Raw genomic sequence first — 21,540 nt, 5'->3', positions numbered from 1 at the left:
TTCAATTAATTATAATTATAATTTTAATTATAATTAAATATATTATTAATTTAAAATTTTTAATAAAAATAACATCAATACTTTCTCTCTCCCGTTTATCCTTTATAGTGCCATAATTCGTGATTTAAGCGCAGATAAATACAACCATATACAGAAATATGCCCTTATCTCGGTTGCTTTTGTCAGTGACTGGATCTACGTGTACCTGCTGCACAGACAGCAGTAACCCCGTCATCTGTTTAAGATCGGAAGAAAGAGGGAGAGAAAGGAAGAAAAAAGATATACGAGCAGATAAATCACGTGTCTCTCCCCCTTTTTCCTTTTGCCTCTGTGTGTCCACCACCCAACCCGTTGGACGCCATGACGACGCGTTTCCCCACGACGTGCCATTATTAAGACGCCAGGCGCCGCGACGTCTTGCCGTACACGCTCTCTACATGCATGGTGTCGCCTTCAAAGTGTCGCATAAAGAACTTATTCTATCCGTGAACTCTACTTACGTCCGACCGGAAGAACCGGTCTATGCAAAACTCGCTGTCAATTTTTCTTTTCTCTCGATCTCGTTTACGTAACTAACTACAGTTACTAACGGCTACGGAAATTCTCTCAAGTTGAATAGATACGAGGATAATAAAAGAATAAAACCGATCGCAGATCTTAATTGGCTATAGTAGATATACATCAGGTAATGCGACTTATTTATATGCATATGCAATCGATAAAAAATGGTTGAATCAGTCTAAAATTTTAATGGTGCAATTTAAAAGAACATTTTAAAGCAAAAAGTTAAGAGGAAAATCTTAGCATTGATAGGACACGCGAAAAAATTGCGAAACAATATTTTTGCAAAAAAAAAAAAAAGGTTCTGCTTTAAAATGGCTAGCATATTTAAACATTATTGCAAATTGTTAGAAGAGGTGTTGGCGCAGAAGCTGTGTACTTTGGTAAAAAGCGAATTCAAATTATTAATGAATCAACGACGTGAATAGGAATAAAGATGAAACAAAAAGAAGCTTAAAGACTATAAATCACTGCCAGCGCGAATAATTGTGAGATACTTGAGAACAAGGGAGAAAATTATTAAAGTAGCGAATTTTCCCTTTTTACGGCACCTCTTTTTCCTTTTAGTAATTTCCCAACCATGTTATTATTTTTTTCTCGTCCTCTTAAAATGTGTATTTTCTTTTTAAAATGCGAATATTTCTTTTATGCAAAAATATGCACAAAATATACATTATACATAATTATAAGATTATTATTTGTAGTTTTGTATAATTATATTTTTATTTTCCTTTTTTCTAAAAATTTAGAAAAATTCAATTCAATCTAAATTAATTTTTCAATTCTTCAAAACTCCCATTAAGTCATTTTACACAGAATATTTCAATTACAGTATAGCTTTATGCTAAACTGAATGAAAACGGAAAAATGCGCTTTTGAAATTAACACAATCGCTAATGTTTAAAATACCTTTTTACATTCTCCGCACACGCTACAATCTCTTAGAAACCACAAAGATTAATATTGTAGATTACTGCTTAATCGCACATCTCACAATGTGCCTATCGAGTTTAACCGTGATTGTGAAATGAAGTATTTCATGAAACACAATCATTAGTTACAACCACTTTACGATGTTTTGTAACTCGATATAAAGGTTTGGGCCCGACACGTATGCACGATGAAAGCGTTATATAATTTGAAAGCCGTGCGCCGGAATTGCATGAAACTTTCAGGAAATGTTAGCAATACCGTTACGGATATAACGATGCCATTGCGGTAACCCCGCGGCATCTCATTCTCGTACATATTGCACAAACACGAAGGGTTAAATGTGGTTTACCAATTGCACGATTAAGTTCCGGTATATTTTCGAATCCCTCGGAGAGAAAATTGTCTGTCGAAAGTCAATCGCATCCGTTTCTTTCACGCGCTAACCAACCGCTTGATTTTATATACGATATGTTACACGCTCTGCGAATTTCCTTCCTTTTTTTACCGATACGCGATGCACTGACAGGTTGAAAAGTATCGAAAATATAAGGGATTTTTAATTGGATTGTCAATATTTCAAACGGTAAATCTACAAGAGTGTGAAATATCAGATCTTTTTTACATCAACATCCGATTTCTTTTATTCACACTCGATCTCTTTTTGTACTTATAACGAATGGAAGAAAATATTTTACCGCTAATGAAGCGAATATTTGATGGGCAAATATCTGTGGACACTTAAGCATTTTTTTAATTTTATGAAAAATAAAGCCCACATACATTTAATAAAAATTATTGTACAAATATATACTCGTATATAATATGCAGAGAGAATATTTTCCAATATGTAAGCGTAACTTCAAATATCAATTCATGAAAAGATAACTGAGGAAGTTTGAATAATTTTAATGTTCCATTTGTTATAATTATATATATATTAATGCATTTATTTTTAACTTAAAAAAAGTCTTCAGAATTATCTCAAATATAAATATGAATCTTTTTATAAATGTATTAATGTATATATTTATTAATTTTGTAATATTTTTTTTGCTTGATATTATTTAATCTTCAATTTTTGGCGGAGTATCAATGTTATCTATAAATGTAAACTGTCAAATTTTATACAAGCTTGCGGATAAAAAGTACAAAGAGTTTAAATCTGACCATTTTATTCCCACATGCAAATTTATCTATAAAAAGTTACACTCACATATTAATATAAGAGAGAAATTATATAAAATATTAAAATATTTGGCCATCTCTTATCAACTTTATCTTTATCAGTACAACTGGAGAAAGAATATGTAAATTAATTATATAAAACAAATTTTTTTATGCAAAACATTATTTTCTAGCAAAGCGAAATTTGCAAAAGCTGGAAAATTAGTGACCTTTTTTTCGTTTCTGTTTTAAGCTTGCGCAATTTTCAATGGCTACCACAAAATCTGAGCCAAAAAAAAGTACTACTGTAGTGTAACGAATATAAATATAATATGCGCTGTTTCCCTGCTTCCTGCTTTATGCCCTAGATTTACCTTTCAAAGTGTAGGCGCGAAATTAACGGACACCCCGTGTGCTTAGGGGCTTAACGGCTTACCTTGATCGTGAACTGTCTGCAGAGCGGCTTGTAGGCGTTCGTGCCGCAAACGAGAAAGTGATCGGGGCCCTGTCTGCCGAATACCCTCACGTAGTTCTGGCACTCGTCGGGGCTGCGGCCCTTCAAGTTGCAAAGCTGCTGGTGCGCATCGGTGCTGGACCACTGCAATCTCTGAAACAGGCAAGATCGAGCAAACATTACCATCACACTTGGATCTCGGTCGACTTCGCGTTCACGTACATCGCGAATTTGTAAAGCAAAATCCGATTAGAGGTCAACCGGAGATTAATACTCTTATATGAAAATCGTGGCGATTTAAACGGCCCTTAATCCCCGTTGCTTTCAATAAGGGAGAGGGCATCGAATCGATCCGAAGTGCTGTTGTTCTCCGGCGCTTTGGCGCGAAAAAGGGTCTGGTCTCGATTTAATAATTCCCGCGAAATCGCATTAATTTTACGAGTTACCGCTTCGTTCGGCAGATTTAGAGCCGGATCTGTGCGAAAAATGTAAAGCCGAAAGTTTAACGTTAAAGTCGACTTTAAGGGATAATTTATATCGCGTAAGCTGCACGCGATAGAATTAAATATAACGCGACGTTAAATCTTGTTGAATTGTCGCGATCTCGGTGAAATGAGAATAAATGAATACCGACCGCGCGAGTGGTTGAATTTTAATCCGATGACGACGCACTCGTGATAATAATGACAATGTAATGGATCTTTTTATTTCTTTTCACTCTGATGCGCGCATTATTATCGCCCAAACTGTGAGAGAGAGAGTAATATATTGTATTATTATTCTTTAGATTGAGACGCATCAATGAATAATGATTCGCTCCTCTAACAAGAGGACTTCCATTTCTCAACTTCGATCTACATCGTTCAGTTCGCTTTATTTATTATACGCATCAAAGTCATATTCTCTCGTTTTATATATACTTTCTTCTGTCTTTAAACAAGAAGATGTAGCAAATAAATCTCCGAAACGCTTTGCTACAATTTTTATACAAAGTAAGATCATTTAAAAAAGGATCAAGAACACTTGGGTTAATTGAATTTTTTGAGATTTATAATTGGATGCGATACAAATGGGTGACAAATGAAATTTTAATCTAACGTCTCCAGAAAAAGATAACAGGAAACAACTGTATTATTGACTGGTAAAAAAGGTTGCAAAATATAAAAATATCTCGTAAACCGTTCAATTGTTGGCTATTTTATTTTTATGCAGGATATTATGAAGAATCTATTTATATAAAGCAATTAGGATAATTCCATTAAAAAAAATTAAATTATCTTTTAAATCCGCGAAATGTCTTTATCTAGGAAAATTTCATTCGATCCATTTTATGTCTCCCTTGAAATTTTGCAACTTTTATCCAAAATATTTCCTTCTAAAATTAGAAACAAAAAATTTTAAGGGTGATCGATGAAAATAAGACGTCCTATATAATTATATATATTGATATATACAATTATATATTTTTTTCTCGGATTATATTATTATATTACTATGAATTATATTATTAGGAAAGAGGAGAATTATTAGCAGAAAAAACTAAATGTGCGCTTTATATTCTAGTGCACAATAAAAATAAATGAGCGCAATGTACTGACACGCGACAAATCGTGCGAAAGTTCGCAAATTAATCAGAGGAAGAGGAGAATGATTGCCCGCTTCCTTCCCTCCCCTCCTGTTCGAGTGAAAATAGGGCATTGAAATTTTTCAAAAAGTCGCGAAAAAACAGCCGCCACGATTCTAATTATAAGACATTATTATCCACTTGGTTATATAAAAAAAAAACTAAATGTTGCTTGCCGTGACTCGGTGTTCTCAGTCCCCTTATTTAAACCGACCATCTCATAGCCTCGAGGCAGCGCTGAGAGACATAGACTGAACGAAACAACAAGGAAAGAAGATGGCAGAGAAGGTAGATAGGTAGGTAGGTTACGACAGGAGCTGCAGCTGCATACTGCCAGGCAGAAATCCTTGAACAAGCTATTCAGCTTCTACCTTGGTAGTGTGTTATATCTTTAAGACATCTCATGGTCGACCGGAAAATTCCAGTTTTCTCAATAATTTCGGTTATGCCTCGATAAAACGGCCGTGGTAAGCTGCACATTCGCAATAAAAAACTTTCTGTCATTGATGCGTTTTCCTAACAACCTCAACTCCTCGCTGGATTTTCTCTCTTACTACGATTGGCAAGTTTATCAATGGCCCTAATATATATTTTTTAAACATATATAAGAGAATAATATCAAAAAGGTATAAATAATTTGATAAATAGCGTTCGGAAAACATTGGAAATGTATCCTAATTTTTTGAATATTTAAAAATTTGGAATCAACTTCTTTTTACTGGCGAATGACGATTATTTTATTAGTTACGAATTAGATAGTAATTCGAAGCGATAGCTCGATCGGGAAATTGGATAACGAGGGTACATTTAGCACGATAGAGAAATCGAATTATGTCCCGGAGAGGCAAATTATCTTCGAACGTGTCGTTATCCGAATGCATCAAATCCTAAAATCTAATTCCGCTTAGCCAATTAAATTTCTAAAAATAACAGATCGTATGAATAAAATGGAGCATAAATAATTTTGCTTTTGTTTATCGAAGCAAATACGTTAGATAGTGTTGTTAGAATTTTTGCATAGACCAAACGTCAAAACACATTTATCTATACAAATAAAAAGTTATTAAAAAATGCTATTAAAAATAAATACAACAAGCAAAAGAAAAATATACAGATATCACTACTGTATATTTTTATGTATTATTTTTGATGTTTATTTATATAGTATTGATATCATAGATGCAAATAGAGTTCGAAAGAAAAAATATAATTATTTTATAATGAAGAATTATTCGAATAAATTGTAGAGTATACTTTTTATTTTATGCTTTAAGACAAATTTATAATAAAAGAAGTTACTCTTTTATTTATATTAAAATAAAATTACATTTAATTTTATCAACATTGATTAGAATATTGATTAAACGATGAGAACATCTCGTTGACTGAAAATGTTGTAACGTGTTTGTAAACGTTATCGTATACCTTGTATAAGTAACGAGAGTGCTTTCGTTACGAATATCGAAGATCCTTCCGTTAGCTTGATCTCGCCCTCTCGAATCAAAAGATGAATCGAGTGCCGCTGGCGTTCTTTTCGTAAAGAGCTGACTAATCCACGCGAGTTCGGTCGTACAATTAATATAAGTTAATCGTCGCTCGCTACGTGATTCTTAATTAATTTCGGGATCCTAAATGATTTCTTGCCCGGCAGGGAGATGGCAAAGGAACCAATTAAGGAACCGAACGGGATTTCGGGTACGGATGTGATTTAGGAACAGTCGCGTGATATATTCCGCTTTTTGTTCTAATTAGAATACGTCTCTACGCGAGAATCCCGACCGCCCCGTTTTAGGACCGGCACCGAACGGAAGCAGAAACAGCACGGCGAGTTACAACCCGGCTGAAAACTTTCGACCGCAAAATCGCACTGCATATTCATCGAGTAATACGATTTCGCCAGTTTCGAGCCTGCGGCGGTGGCCGATTTTACGTTTTAACCCGCGGATAAATTCGACTTCGGGACATCGTAGCATGGCATGGCATAATGCGGCGCCACCGAGAACTTCTCGTGGCAATTTTTCATCCCCTTTGTTCGCGGACTGATTCGAATATTCCGGCTGGATCCTGTCAGCGTAACTTTCGGAACGTTGGACAACGGGAAGAGACACGGGAAAAGGAAGCATAGTTAACAGGCAAGCGTGCTTATCCAGGAGTAAACGGAAGGAGAGATTCGTCCGACAGGACGAACGAGTCTCTCCTTTATATTCGTTTTTCTACAGAATTAAGTAATCCGCTTTTTGCGATCGATCAAAGTTTCTTTTCAAGCCGGAAAGTTTTAATTAAAACGCGTGAGCTGATATCGGACGAGTCTCCGATGAATTAAGATATCAGTCATGTATATTATTTGGAGACGCTAGTCTTCTGCTTCTTACAAGAAAAATCAATTTTGTTCAATTTATTTTATTCATTATTTATTTATTATTATAGATTGAGATATATCTTAAAACAATGTAAGAAAGGAAAATGTGTGTGAAAAGCATTCTGTTAAAAATTATTTCAAAAGTCGAAACAAAATATATTAGCATAGAATTTAATTCAATTTAAAATTAAAGATCTCAATAGAAATGTTTTCTTAAAAAATTATTATGTTGCAAAACTTGGCTATATATCTGTTATTATTTAAAAAATGACAAATGCATTTATTCTTCGAGTTATTTATTGAAATTTTTTTGTATTATAGAAATTAAGTTTTCTTTTGGATTCAAATTTAACAATCTTTTATTTATTCTTCAACTCTGATATTTAAATCACTCGAAAAATATATCTGTTATTATTAAAAAAATGACAAATGCATTTATTCTTCGAGTTATTTATTGAAATTTTTTTGCATTATAGAAATTAGGTTTTCTTTTGGATTCAAATTTAACAATCTTTTATTTAATCTTCAACACTCTGATATTTAAATTACTCGAAAAGAAAGGCAAATTTCATATTAATGAACTATATCTTCATAACGCTAAAGATATACATATGTAAATGCATTGTATTAAGCAAGAATCACTTGTTGAATGTAATTTTTCATTTATAACAAAATTTATTTTTACGCCGATATGAATGTTCACTTTGCACATTTCCCTACACTTCGATGTAATAAAACTCTCAAGTTTATTCAAGTATCTCGGTAGTAACATTTCCTATATATTGCGCAGAAAACATTGGCAGTCAGGTAATTCCAAAGTTTTTAACGAAGTAACTTAAATATCCTCTTTAGCCGAAATAACAAGAAACGAGATAAAGGGGGATTCCGAAGTGTATTGTGAGCCAAGGAACCGTGGCTAGGTACCGTGAAAACATTTGTACTATCGTAGTAAGTAGGATGTACGTATTTCCCACCGTTTTACGTGGCCAAAGCTGTGAATAAATCCAGCTATAGGTATTAGTCGCGCAGGCATTCTTCGTGAGAAAAGTTTTTCGCGAGGCGCCAACGCGAGTTGGATATCGCCCTCCCAACTTGAATAAGACCATTCCATCATCATCAACAAATACCACGGTCATATTCCCAATTATATATTCACCGATCATTTTCTCGATCGATTTAATACTACGTATTACGATTCGAATGCAGATATTGTGTTTCGCAAACGCGCCGAATAACAAGAAATGGACGATAAATTATAGAGCACGTGATACGCCCAATAATACATCATTTCAGGCATCGCATATCGGAGTAACTTATATATATATATATATATATATATATATATATATATATCCTTTGAATTATATTACAAGTTCGGAATTTATAGACACCGCTAATATTTGCGAGTCCTCAGCACTGACCATCGCTCTTGCCACATTTTCCGTCATATTGCCCTTTATTTACAACTCTACTAACCGTCATTATACACCACAAATATAGCACAAATTTCACAAATTTCAGATAGATAGAAATCTGTATAATTTCCTCTATAATATCGCCCTTGTTATATGCGTTTATAAATATGCATATAAACGAGAATTTTTCGAGATAATGACAACGAGCGGTCAATTAATGATTCCTTTTTTTTTTCATAATGCTAATATGCCGCAAATGACATATCTTCGCTGAAAAGTTAAATTGAGGAATACCGTAACATGCACAAAACTGCGTAGCCCTTCTACCCCGATATTAAACCTATTTGTAATTCAATCTCCGGTACATTAAATCTTGACGGTTGTCATGCGCAAATGGCTATTTCAATAACGGATTTTTAAACATTGCCCATCAGCTCGCATGCCATTATTGTCTCCGTGGCTATTGTGTTTGGAATGAAGTCAGACAAGTGTAATTTCGCGACCGGAATGCCGAGCTGTGTCAGCCGTCTCTCTTTTCAATTTTCCTGCGCCGGCGGCGGAGACGGTTTTGCTTTAACCCGCAGATTAACCGGCGAGCGGTCGTCATTTGGTGTACAGTAGCGAGTATATATTGCACGAGTTAGTATTTAATCTAATAACGTGGTGGAAAACGAAACACCTGGCCTTTTCTTACTCTCATACGCCGTCCCTTCAAAATACTTACATTACGTGCAAAAGTATTGCATTGTGCTCTTATTTCTGCGATGACGCACACATTTATTATTTTAAGTTCTAATGTATGATTGTGTCAAGGTAAATTTTAAATGTCAGCTAATTTGAAACATTTCAATCTATAATCTGCATTATTTAATTATAATGATATATAATTTATTATAATTATAATTTATGATCTACACTATTTTATAAACATGTAAAAATATATTTTATAAAATTCTTCAGAGACCCCTTTACATATCTATATCATATACTCAAAGAAACTTATTGCAAATGAAAAGAAGCCAATTTATTTATTTTTATTACTGTATCTTTACTACATCTTTTGCTGAGAAAAATGTTGAATTACTCCTCTTTTACGATATACTCTTGATATAATAAATCAATTTATCTTACGTGTAGTGTCGTACATGCCCTAATTCATGTGACGAGGATGCGGTGTTTCTTGAAAATTGATTTTCTTTTCAACGAGAACCGAAAAACAATTCAGTTTTTTCAATATTCTAGACTGATGGAAGACGCCAGTTGGCGAGTGACACCTTTGGTCCATCGGCTAAATTTGTTATGGTCATCACGCGTCCTGTCGCAAAAGTTTTTCCCACGTTTGACAAGTTCTATGTAATTTCGATTAAACTTTCCTAATTTTAACGTAAGGTCAAAGAAGTAAACTTAGATACACGAAAATAATGATACAAAATGTTTGAACTTGAGAACTCTAGTTGTATCTCCTTTTTTTCCAATTTCTTTAAAATATTACGAGAGAGAATGTTCTCGTAAATTTTCACATAAAATTCAATTTTTTTGTTAATTTTTTAATCCGTAATTGCTTCAACTATATCTGGCTTGCTTCCATTTTCTAATTTTAACGTTAAACTTTTTCTTACTATTAATTCTGCATATAAAATAGTCAAACACATTAAAAATCACATTTGGAAGAGAGAAAGAAAAAGAAAGGAAAAACTACCTAGCGAGATCTGTTTAATTTAGTTGTAAATGTACCGACGAGAGAGGGAAAAAAATTTACTTCATTTTATCTTGCTGAAAAAATACTCAATTTTCATCAAATATAAAGAATAAAAATTCCTGTAATAATTAATGTAATGAGAGAAAGAAAAATGCAACAATGTGACGCAAAGTTTACTTCAATCGTAGACGCGTAGGAGAGTTTGGTACAACAATGCAATGCAAAGCGAAGCACAAGAGATGCTATACATATAGTTTATTATAAAAATATAATTTAAATTTTATGCAAATAAAACAGAATAACAGGGCTTTACACAGCTTTGTAGTAAAAATGGGACGAGCTCTGTTACATTCTATGTAAAAACGCCAACAGCTTGTATTAAAGGTACGTACGCATAATTTACTCCGATCTTTTTGCGGAGTTTCTATCATTTTATTCTGAAAATCCTCGCGATTACATTTATGCAATTCTAATTTTCGTAATATCAACCGTGATCTCAAATTAATGCATAAGTAATCTAAATGGAAATATATAATTTAAGAAACTCATATATCCATAGATATACGGATTATAAATTATTTTGAAACTTACATTAATAACTTTCGGACATGACTGCACTATAATAATGGTATAATCGAACTTGAAAACGGAAACACGACGTGTGTATGGCTATTGTATTAGAAATACGCTATGCTTGCACACGTGCATATCATTTATGTGTCGCATCAAACAATATTGTACTATAGAACATTTATGTGCTGCAACTTGAGTAAAGAGCTTTGATATTAATGAAGCGCAGATTATATTATTCTGCGCTTTAGTAATTATAAATGATTCTTGACCCTTTATTTACTCCTAAAGCATTAATAAACAGCAACATATATAACCACGTTCCACCGCGATAGTTCCTGTATGTATTATAAATAATAATAGCTGCGGAATACAAGGATTATATTATATAACGTAATAACTGTAACACTAACAATATTTATAGCTGCAACGTAATGCAAGTGTCGCATACTCGTGTGCGCTACTGTGAATGAAATGTTTTAATACTAATTAATACAAATACGCGGAGAGAAACTACAAAAAGACTGCATGATATTTAAATGACACATGGAACACGTGATGAAGAATATTGCAAAGAAAGATTTTCCTTACTTTCTCTATTATAATAATGTTTATATTATAATAATCTCGATGTATATTACATAATAAAATCATATGTTTCATGTGTAGGATCAATAAGAGTCATTTAATCTTATTTATTTAATAACTAAAATATTAATTTGACAAATTAAGAGTAAAATTCACGAGATCGCGAACTAATATTATAATCAAACTTTAAATGGCGTGAAATCCGTGAACGTGTAATTTAAATTTTATTATATAATAAATATTAGAATAATATATGAATATAAATACTTGAAATAACGATATCGGAGTCTAATCTTTCTCCCTATTTAGCGCAGCGTTATTCCATATTTGGTTTAAGATTTTCAAAATACTCCGTGTCTGCTGTGCTTTTACCGAATTCTGGTACTACGTATGAATATATATCGAACAAAGGAGCATGGTGTGTGGTACAGCATGATACGCTAAACCGTATATGGTAGAAACAGCATGAGCCGGAATATGCACATATGCAATTGGGTGCGCGGGCGAACAATAGAACGTAGATACGATCCACGGACGAAAAGAAGGATACTCTCTTTTTCTAATTTAATCTACACGCCAGTGGCCGATAAAACAGACCAATTTTTCAATTTCGCGAAAGGAATCGAATTCGTGCCTGCTACGCGAAGTAAAACTGCATTAAATTTTCCGTGCAAATGAGAAAGAAGGATCGTTTTTCTTCTAAAAATTCATAATTGGACTGGCTATTATTTTCGCAAAAAAATATACGCCGATGTTTTTACCAATAAGTTGGAAAAATGATTATTTTCTTTTCTATGAGAAACATATATTACACAAGAAAATAAATATTAAATTTTAATTATATGTTTTTAATATTTTTTTAAATAATAATGATTATGTTTTTCTTTAATATTTGTCTTAATTTGTAATTTTTTAAATTAATACGTATGGTGCTGAATATTTTATTTTGATATTTTCAAATCTCTAATTTTGTTCTGAAAATAACGAGCGCAAAATTTTGCAAGACTTGTTTATATACACATTACTTTCTTAATGTTATTAAATTGGTAGCTTAGGTAGCTCTTTCGTTTTTTTAACAAAAGATTAATCTCTTTAATGTACCACACCTGTGTGTACACGAGAACGTTCCTCTAATTGCCAAACTCCGTGGCAAAACTAACTAAAAGACATTTCCTTCATAAGTTTCTTAAGAGCTTGCAGGAAGGTACAGAATCAGAGTCCGTGCTCATACTTTTAAAAAAAGGAAAAAGAGGGAAAAAAGGCAAGTGCATGCGTCCTGTATGTGATGTTAATTTATGTGGGAGGTATGCTGTGGAATATTTATAGTTAAAAACACTCTTAAAGTGACGCTTTTAAAACCATTCACATTTTCTAGTAAATAATAGAGAGTTTCCTATAACATTTATACAACTCGCAATTTGCATAGCCATCTTTTTTATCTTTTTTTTTTTAGCAAAATTAAAATATGTAGGACGCACGTTTCTCCTTTTCCTCTACATTTTACTCCAAAATGGCCTAAACAACTGCAATAAAATTTACAAAATTTTCCCCGAAATTTTATTTGCTTGTTAAAAAAATCTGTAGAAAAGTTAAAATACATAACAGTTATGTGAATTTGAAACGAAAAATATAAAAAAAATTTGAAAACTGGAGTAGGAATAACGAGAGCACATGTCGGATCGAATGTGATTGATACGTGCAACTTCTGCGTTTCGATGAGAGTTCAAGCAGAAAAAGGAAAATCGCGACAACTCAAAGCTCGCAAGCATAAACGAAATAGGTGCGAAAAGGTGTTGCAGGTGTGTTTTAAGTCGTTCCCATTTCGCAGGGGGATTGAAGTGCGGCACTCGAGACTCGTTATTTCGCATTGCGTTGCGATGCACCACGAGTCGATGTTTGAGAGAGAGGGTTTTGCGCGAGAGGGTGCGCTCCTACGCTAGCTTCCTGTCTCCCTAACGAACGCGTTTGCACCTATACAAGTGCGTACAATTCCGACATACTCATGCGGAAAATGAGCGTGGCTGTTCGCACTGACTGACTGACTGACTGACTTACTAACTAATACACAGCCAAACGCATCGACTAGCAACAGCGTGTCTCTTAATCCTCGAGGTACAGGAAGGTACAGGAAGGTACAGGATGTCTTAAAATCACCGAACATGAGATTTCTTTTGCAACTGAAATATCGCTGTGTTTTTGAATAATTAACAACATTGACAATAAGGCAAATTTCAGGAGAATAGATGAAATGTCAAAATTTCTCAGCATTTTTCAATCGATCTCAAAATGACTGCGAAAAGTTTATATTAACGGAATTTTAATTCAATATTTAATTATTTTATTAAAATGTTAAAAATTGAAAAAGAAGTTATAAAAAATAATATTTCAGCTAAAGAAATAATTATCTTTCTATTAAGTCTCCTCCCCCGAGGAGAGCCAATTAAAAAGATATCCCATGGTTCTAAAACACCTGGTACGTCGTCGTATTGTATATAAGCGGGCAGAGCGAAGTTAATACTCTTACGACGTGTGCATAGCCGAGTAATCCGGCCTTTATGAATGGTGCAGGTGTCGTCTTGTGCGACGCTGCACAATGTGCGATCATAAAGGGAGTACTCTTCTGCCTGATGGATCTTTCGAAATTTCAGTATCTCGGAAACGAGTGCCTCGAGAGCTCTCGCCCGATTATGTATAGCGTGTTTTCTCTTTATCGTCGACGCTGATTTTCAAGCTCCACATTCCAAAGGTCGAATTTGAAATTACAAAATGGACCTCCCCTAGGAGGATGATACTTTATCATAAAAATACATTACACATCTTTCAATTTCAATTTTATGTAACTTTTATGGAGAATGATATCTAGAGTACAGACATGTTGCAGATGTAGATTAAATTAAAAATTATGAACACATATAATACTTTACTTTATTATTAATAAGAAATAAAATATCTTCAATTTATATTAATTGTTATTTAATCTACATCTCTAATATGTTTATATCCTAGATTTATATCATTCTTTATCAACTTCTCGATCATTAATTTCCTATAATTGTATGATAAGAAAGAGACAATGAAACCAGTCCATTTATTTCCCCGCGTTAATGGCCAGCGAAGAAAGAAAATTAGCTAGGGGACAAAATTCGAAGATGTGCGATCGACTATATTTTCAGATAATATTGGCGCGAACTCGTAGGAATTCTTTTTCCAGACGTTTTCCGGCGTGAGAGATATATCGCGGCCTCTTGTCGTCCCAACTTGAAAAAGGTGCATGCGCGTATTATCCCCCCATCCGCGGCTTTTCCTTAACGGTAGACATAGTGGCGCCTTTACTGGCCATTATTTCCTACGTAGCCAGGAAAAGGCAGGTGCCTCTTTACAGTGCTCGCAATCACAATAGAGTTAACGGGCGACGGGGAAAAGTCCCTCAAATACACACTTTTAAAACGAGCTTTGTGTCGTATCTGTGCTTCAGAGAACAAAGGGCGTGTGTATTTGCGCGTCATTGGGTAATATTTGTACACGGACGTTGATTTTCACCGCGAAAGTAAAACTTTTCTCGCTTATATTATGGAGAAAATGGACTACTATATATTTGTTTGTTTTATCTTACAAAAACGTGGTTTTCCAATATGCAATGTAAAATAAAATTAAATAATTATTAAATAAATATTATTAAATAAAATGAAATAATAAATTCTCTAAATTTTAGCGAGGCAGCATTTATGTATATTTAATTTTCGGAAGGAATGGCAAACGCACGTAAAATAAATGAGCAAGTGTAATAACTATGCACGAAATAAATAAAATAAAAATATAAAATAAAAATATAAAATAAGTCTTTTCAAGGCGTTTTTTATTTTCAAGAAAATTGATTTTAATTTGGATAAAGAATTCAACCTATGTATCGATATGCATTGCCAAGTTTCAAACATAAAATACGATGCTATAATTTTCTAATTTACTTAAACAATCAATACAAATAATCAAGAATTTTGCATATACTTCCAGTTTATAACGGTTTAATCTTCTTTTTGTATTGATCACTTTATTTAATGTAAAAGTTATTTGCGTTTCGGTTGCAGTCATCGACCGTGAGACGTCAAGAATAATTGCACATCGAGTTACAAATTTAGAGATGTAATTACAAGATATATATATATTTTCTCAAAATACTATTATATAAATAAAAAATTACTTCACAAAATTATTACACGCTCATCCTTTTATCTCTGAACTGCTAAAATTGCGAAATGAAATTATAGAGAGCTGTACAAAATATCATTTCAAAAAAGTGCAAAATATAAATATAATATTAAAGACGGTTTAAAAAAACTTGTGCACCTTTATTAATAAAATCATTAATTATGTATTATATTTTCACATTTTGTGCTGTATTATTCTTTTGCATTCCGGAGTATAGGAGTATTTCGAGGTAACGATTTTCCAACGGAAATCAATTCGGCAATAAATTCTGTCGTAACTAACAAGAGAGTACATTGTACGTTTATAAACACAGCACCGTGCACGCTTTCATTTGACCCTAACAAGGGAGATCTCACATATATTGAGGCCGACATTCCGAAAATTCCCCAAAGTCCGATTAAAGAATTCGATGCTGCTACTTTGGCAAAATTAAATTTTAAGCGCATCTCGAGCACAACCCGATACCGACAACGACACCGATCGGCGAAAACGCAGGGGTGGATTCGCGCATACACGGGGTACGTATAACAAAAGACGATCCGACGTCACGAAAGAAGACACTTTAGCGCAACTTTCGAGCGAAGTAGGCATCCTCCTCCTTCAACCCCCGCTCTCTTCTCTCTCTTCTTTTCGCTAATATTTGTTTCAGCACGCCAACGCCTCGTCTCACCATTCGCTCGCACCCTCCATAAGAGAAGGGGTTGCCCCGCACGTACCTATTATCTACCCTTTCTCTTCCCTCGAATAGACACAGAGGCGCCTTTACCGAGACACAATTTTGTATGTAGAAGGAAAAGGCTGCTGCTGACTAATGGCGCGCACTAATTGTGCCGCCTGCAGCACACGAAGGCTCAGGGAAGCCCATGGTTACAAGCCGCTATGAAGTAACACGAGGCGGACGAGAGAGAGATGCGCTTATGCATATGTGTCTACATGTGTAGGAAGAGAAGAGGGGTGGAGAGCGGGGTGAAAGAGGGTGAATTGTTGAAGGCAACCTGACGGTGGGTGGGGGAATGTCAGAGCAAGTTCGCAGTCGCTGGAAAGCCCCGAGAGTGCACCTATACACGGAAAAGAAAAGACCGCGAGGGAGGAGGATTGTCGGCAGCCGCGATAAATAGATTAAATTCGCCCTTCCTCCCGCGCCTTCTCCCCTTTGATGGTGCGTTAAGCGGAAATATATGGATGGCACGCGACTGGCGCCACGACAATAAGTCGACACCGGGTATAATGCCGACCATACGGGGATATTGGTCGTGCAAAGCTCCTCTAATGTCGATTACGCGAAAAGTTACGGTGTAATCCGATGATGTATCCAGACTTGTCCCAAGTCGGAGACTAGGTGATCAGTTAATATCCGTCTATTTTTCTTCTTTAATATGAATTCAAAATTTGGGATTTTTGGAGACTTTCGAACTCTAAGCCCCTCGGCTTTCCTTTAAACGTCAAAGCAACCAACTTTATGCGGACTGTAGAATGCAAGTAGATAATTAAACGTGTTCCTCGGTTATAATTTCAACCTGAAACTTTTTAGCGGAATGTAAAATTCAAGAGCTAGTAATAAAAAATTATATAATGTTAAATATTAGAAACTTGCGGCAACTTGATATTTTCGCGTAAGAAGAAGATCGATTTCAATTTTTAAATAACGGATGGTATCAAAAAAACACAGCACATTTGACAGTTGAAAACTTCTTATATATCCAATTTTTTCGGATCAATAAAGATAAAATTTTCACGCGAAATAAATGTAAAAGTAATTGTGTATATTTTATTGACGCAGAAAAATGTATGTCGCAATTTAATTACTTTATAAGATGCAATTCTACTCGATCAAGCGAGCAACAATCGAGAAAAGTTCCCTTTTCAATCATACAAAACGGTGCATTCATCCCGCAACCATACATCATTTATAACATTATAATATAATATCCTTTAGAGAACTATAAAATATCGTCGCGGAGGGAAGTTTCTTCTTGCTCGATTGCACAAGTGATATATTTTTGGCATAGTGAATTCGACGCAAACTACTTTATGGATGTGCGTTATTTATATACGAAATATATGTGATATGCCCGGAATTTTCACTAAGTAATTATGAAACATCCTTGACTTGATTAACAGCGACAAGTGACCGACGTTCGTTCCACGCTATCGCCGTTGATAACGTACGGATGAGTTGTGTCGAATGACTTATTTCCGGGAATATATCCGAATAGATAACACACAATTATAACTGCGATAATATAAATGGCAGTTGAAATAGATTCGTAAGTAAAGCAGATAACGGTGAATTATGATAACCATTAATAATAGGCAGTTTTAATTGCAAATTCCAATTAATTATCGAAAGATGACGCTTTATATTCGACTACCAAATATTTACGTTCAGATATTGCGGATTTGCATTATCTGCGAGTGCACATATTATTAAAAAATTTATAAATATACACCTTTATTTCACAATTTAAAAATAACACGTTAACTTTTGTATCAGACATTGAATAATTTAATATGCTAATATGACGTGAGACATTTTTATATTCTTACGAAAAAGTACTTCTTATTTTTATGCTGAAAATTATCGTCTACTTTTTCAATGATAACTTGTAATTAATCTACTTAGTCGTACGTCCCTACTCATTTATAAAATTTTCGCTTGCTATGTGTAAATATAAAAAATGTGGGGAATAAAAGTACAAGATTCTGGATTCTATTCATCGTCATCGAAAAAAAAGCCTCGAGGCAACCGTGCCTTTTAAAGTATATAAATACACTTTTATTTACCGTCATCCAGCACACAGCGTAATATTTTTAGTATTCCACGTAAAAGCATTCACGTCGTTTCTTGCCGGTTTGAATCCTCTCATCCCCAGATTATCCTGTACTGCTACCTCTGGCAATCCTTCACTAGTGATTTCGCCGAGGGCAAAACTTCAGCCTTCTTCACGAATCGATCGTTTCGAGCAGAATGGAGCCCGAATGAGGCGTAGAAATGAAAGAATATCGCGGGAGGGGCAAAAAGGAAGTCGAGAGCAGAATGAATAGCATGAGAGAGAAATAAGACTCTAATGCGGCAAATCGAGAAAAGAAAAGAGACCGAGGCAGAAAGGACAAGATCGATATATTCGATAAAAAGAGGAGGGAAAGGAAGAAGTGCTAAGTGGTAACGGATTAAGATAAAGGCGCGAGGAAAAGAGTAGCCGATGACTTTAATCGTGAGAAGGAAGGTTGGAAGATACACACACATACACCCGAAGAGGACGGCGGAGACAGGCACTTGTTCCTCTTACCTTGGCATCGGAAGAGGAGACCGAGGTCGTGAAATTATCGCGACGATATTAACTCGAATCGAGCTTCCGTTAGGTCGAACCGCAATCAGCTGCAACGAGCGCAGCCGAGGACCGAGGGGGAGAAAGTAGGAAGAATACGGCGAGACCTAAGATGCCGGGGCATCGCCCGATCTGGGTAAATGGGAACGATCGCGTATGAGAGTTTCCAGATCGAGTTTGGAGCAAATGACCGGTATCTCCATAGCTAGCCAGGATATCCGGAGGTGTCCTCCGCCTTGTTGGCTCGCTTTCATCCGCGATGAGATCCTCTCGTACGCCGAATTGTACTCGAAGGCGACGCGGTACTTGCAGTTGGAACGGGCAGCCAGCAAAAATATTACGCTTTTTCCAGAGTGTTAAACTTCCCCGATCGGTTCCTTCCCTCCGGAAACTAAAGGTTCTCGAAACCAGATCAAATTTTCTCCGCACCATCTCCCGATGCAGCTACGCTTCGAATAACCGGGGCAATAGCGGGGTATATAGCGTTAATAATTATTATAGAAAAGATATACTAAGACAGTTGATAATTGATCGACTGTATCGGCGATGTGATATATTTAATTTGTATCAAGCATATATATTATTCGCTTTTATTTTTAGTATTAAATTTCTCGTGGTATAATTAAAACTTTCAATTAAGGTGCACTTTTCATAGAGATTTTGCGTTGAAAAAATCGAGCTTAAAGAATAAAAAATTACCTTTTCTAAATTTAAATAATTAATTAAATTATCAAATTAAAGTCACAAAAATTCATATGTCAAATTTATCTCCAGAGATATTAATAAAATATGCATAAATAGATAAAGTATTCTATTGAAAAGAGTGATCTCGATATCTTTTATACGTAATTTTTTCGATAAATTACTAAATTATTTTAGGTGGCTATTAATATTTATTATAAAATCAGTGGCATCTTTCTACGATATAAGATTTCAAATTATTTAATCTTAAAAAAGAAACCACACAAATATTATTCTTCCAATTTTTAACGACGTCTTCTTTGAAAGTCTTACGCAAAATAATTTTAGTTTACATTAAGACCGATATTGCCAATCGTTCTGACCAGAAAGGTGTCGCAAAGGTGGTAAAAGTTTGCAGGATTTCAATATACGAGTCGTAGTTCTCGAAAGTTTAAAATTAAAATCAAGCTTTCCATCTCCCTCTGATATTTCACGAAGATTTCGATTTCCACAGAGTTTGACACCGGAGTTTAACTTTGTATTCTTTCCAATTACTCGCGCGTTTTAATAAATAAATGAAAATACACGTTCTACTTACCAGCTCGCTTTTTTTTCCTCCCCCTTACACCACCCTATACCCGGTGGCGATTTAATTCCGGTACAAGTTGCGAGAAGTTGCGAGCGAAATTAACGGTCGATCATCTGGATTTTTCCGCGTAAATTATGTTCTAGAAACGTGCACGCGAGAGAAACTCCCGCAAATCGCTCTTGGATTATGAAAATGGAAACTTCGCGAGCGATTTATCTCGGAAACGGAAGCCGCCGGCCGGCAGTTGTATATGTTACGACCCGATGTCGGCCACAGTGTTTCCTGAAAAGTTCGATTTGTACGAAACGCGCCCAACTTTGGCCTGTTTCTTGTTGAAATTTTTTTCGATCGGGCAACGGGAATCTCGCAATTTATAATCTGCGGAAACTTGGTCGGAAAGTCGCTCGCGAGAAGTGCTTTCCAGAAGTTTATATCCTAAGTGGCATTTCTCATGATATTTTACTTGCAATTTAACGAAAGATGTTTCCTTTCTTAAACACCGCATGTTTCGATAAATATCGAACTTGGTCGACGTAAAATTCAAATTTTACGATTGCTCTCATAATCATGCTAAATTAATAGATATCATAAATGGCGTACTTGTTTTCGAAATCAAAATACGCTGATTAATTATTAAAGAAATTAATTACGTAGAAGGTATAAAACGCAAATGATATTTATTGGGCTATCTTAGAAAAAGTACGACTTACGTGGTGAAAAGCACTCTTGAAAGTTTTATAGATGTACACATGTCTCCGCACATTGAAAGAAACGCTAGAAAGGAGAGACTCGAGAGACATGGAATCTACGTCATCTTGTGGCGAAATATTCTTTGAAAATCAGCTAGTATGAAAAATATCATTCCGCAGTCCCTCCGGTGCAAAGGAAAGAAGCACGTTACATATTCCCATCGGGAGAAATTAAAGCTAGCATAAAAGTGAGTTATACGCATTTCAACATGTCACACGACAAATTTTGCACATGTATGATTTCTTTAACAGTCCATCAAGGGACGACTTCTAATTTAAAGATAATCTGCACCGTATTATTTCTCGATATTTATAAACAATATAATACAACAATAAAATTATACACAATACGCACAATACAATAATATGCACAAATATAATGTAATATAATATAAATTTACAACACAAGTAATATAACCATTATTTGTCATAAAAGTACTAAATATTTTGTTATATTGCGGAATACATTTTATAATCGATTATAATTATCAAATATATGAAATGTAACAAACTTATGACATTTATTATATATTCTCTATTATATTCTCTACATTATTTATTATATTTTCATGTGCTTGCATCAAATTATTTATTTACATTATTTTTGCAGTCATATTTA

General features: G+C 34.6%; 1 protein-coding gene across 4 annotated transcripts in view; it reads right to left on the bottom strand.

Annotated features, from left to right (window-relative positions):
- The window catches only part of LOC145964348 (semaphorin-1A), a 202,272-nt gene that overhangs the window by 46,359 nt on the left and 134,373 nt on the right, over positions 1 to 21,540 (bottom strand). For all 4 annotated transcript variants that reach the window (XM_083086990.1, XM_083086993.1, XM_083086992.1 and 1 more), the window contains one exon: positions 3,095 to 3,265. In XM_083086990.1, the coding sequence (XP_082943116.1) occupies positions 3,095 to 3,265 (171 nt within the window). The remainder of the gene's footprint in view (positions 1 to 3,094; positions 3,266 to 21,540) is intronic.

The sequence above is a fragment of the Camponotus vicinus genome, unplaced genomic scaffold (assembly GCF_025532165.1).
Source record: "Camponotus vicinus isolate PSW18456_S1 unplaced genomic scaffold, iyCamVici1.0 SCAF_13, whole genome shotgun sequence".
Lineage (NCBI taxonomy): Eukaryota > Metazoa > Arthropoda > Insecta > Hymenoptera > Formicidae > Camponotus > Camponotus vicinus.
The sequence above is the reverse complement of the archived record's forward strand: the minus strand, read 5'-3'. Positions and strand labels throughout refer to the sequence as shown.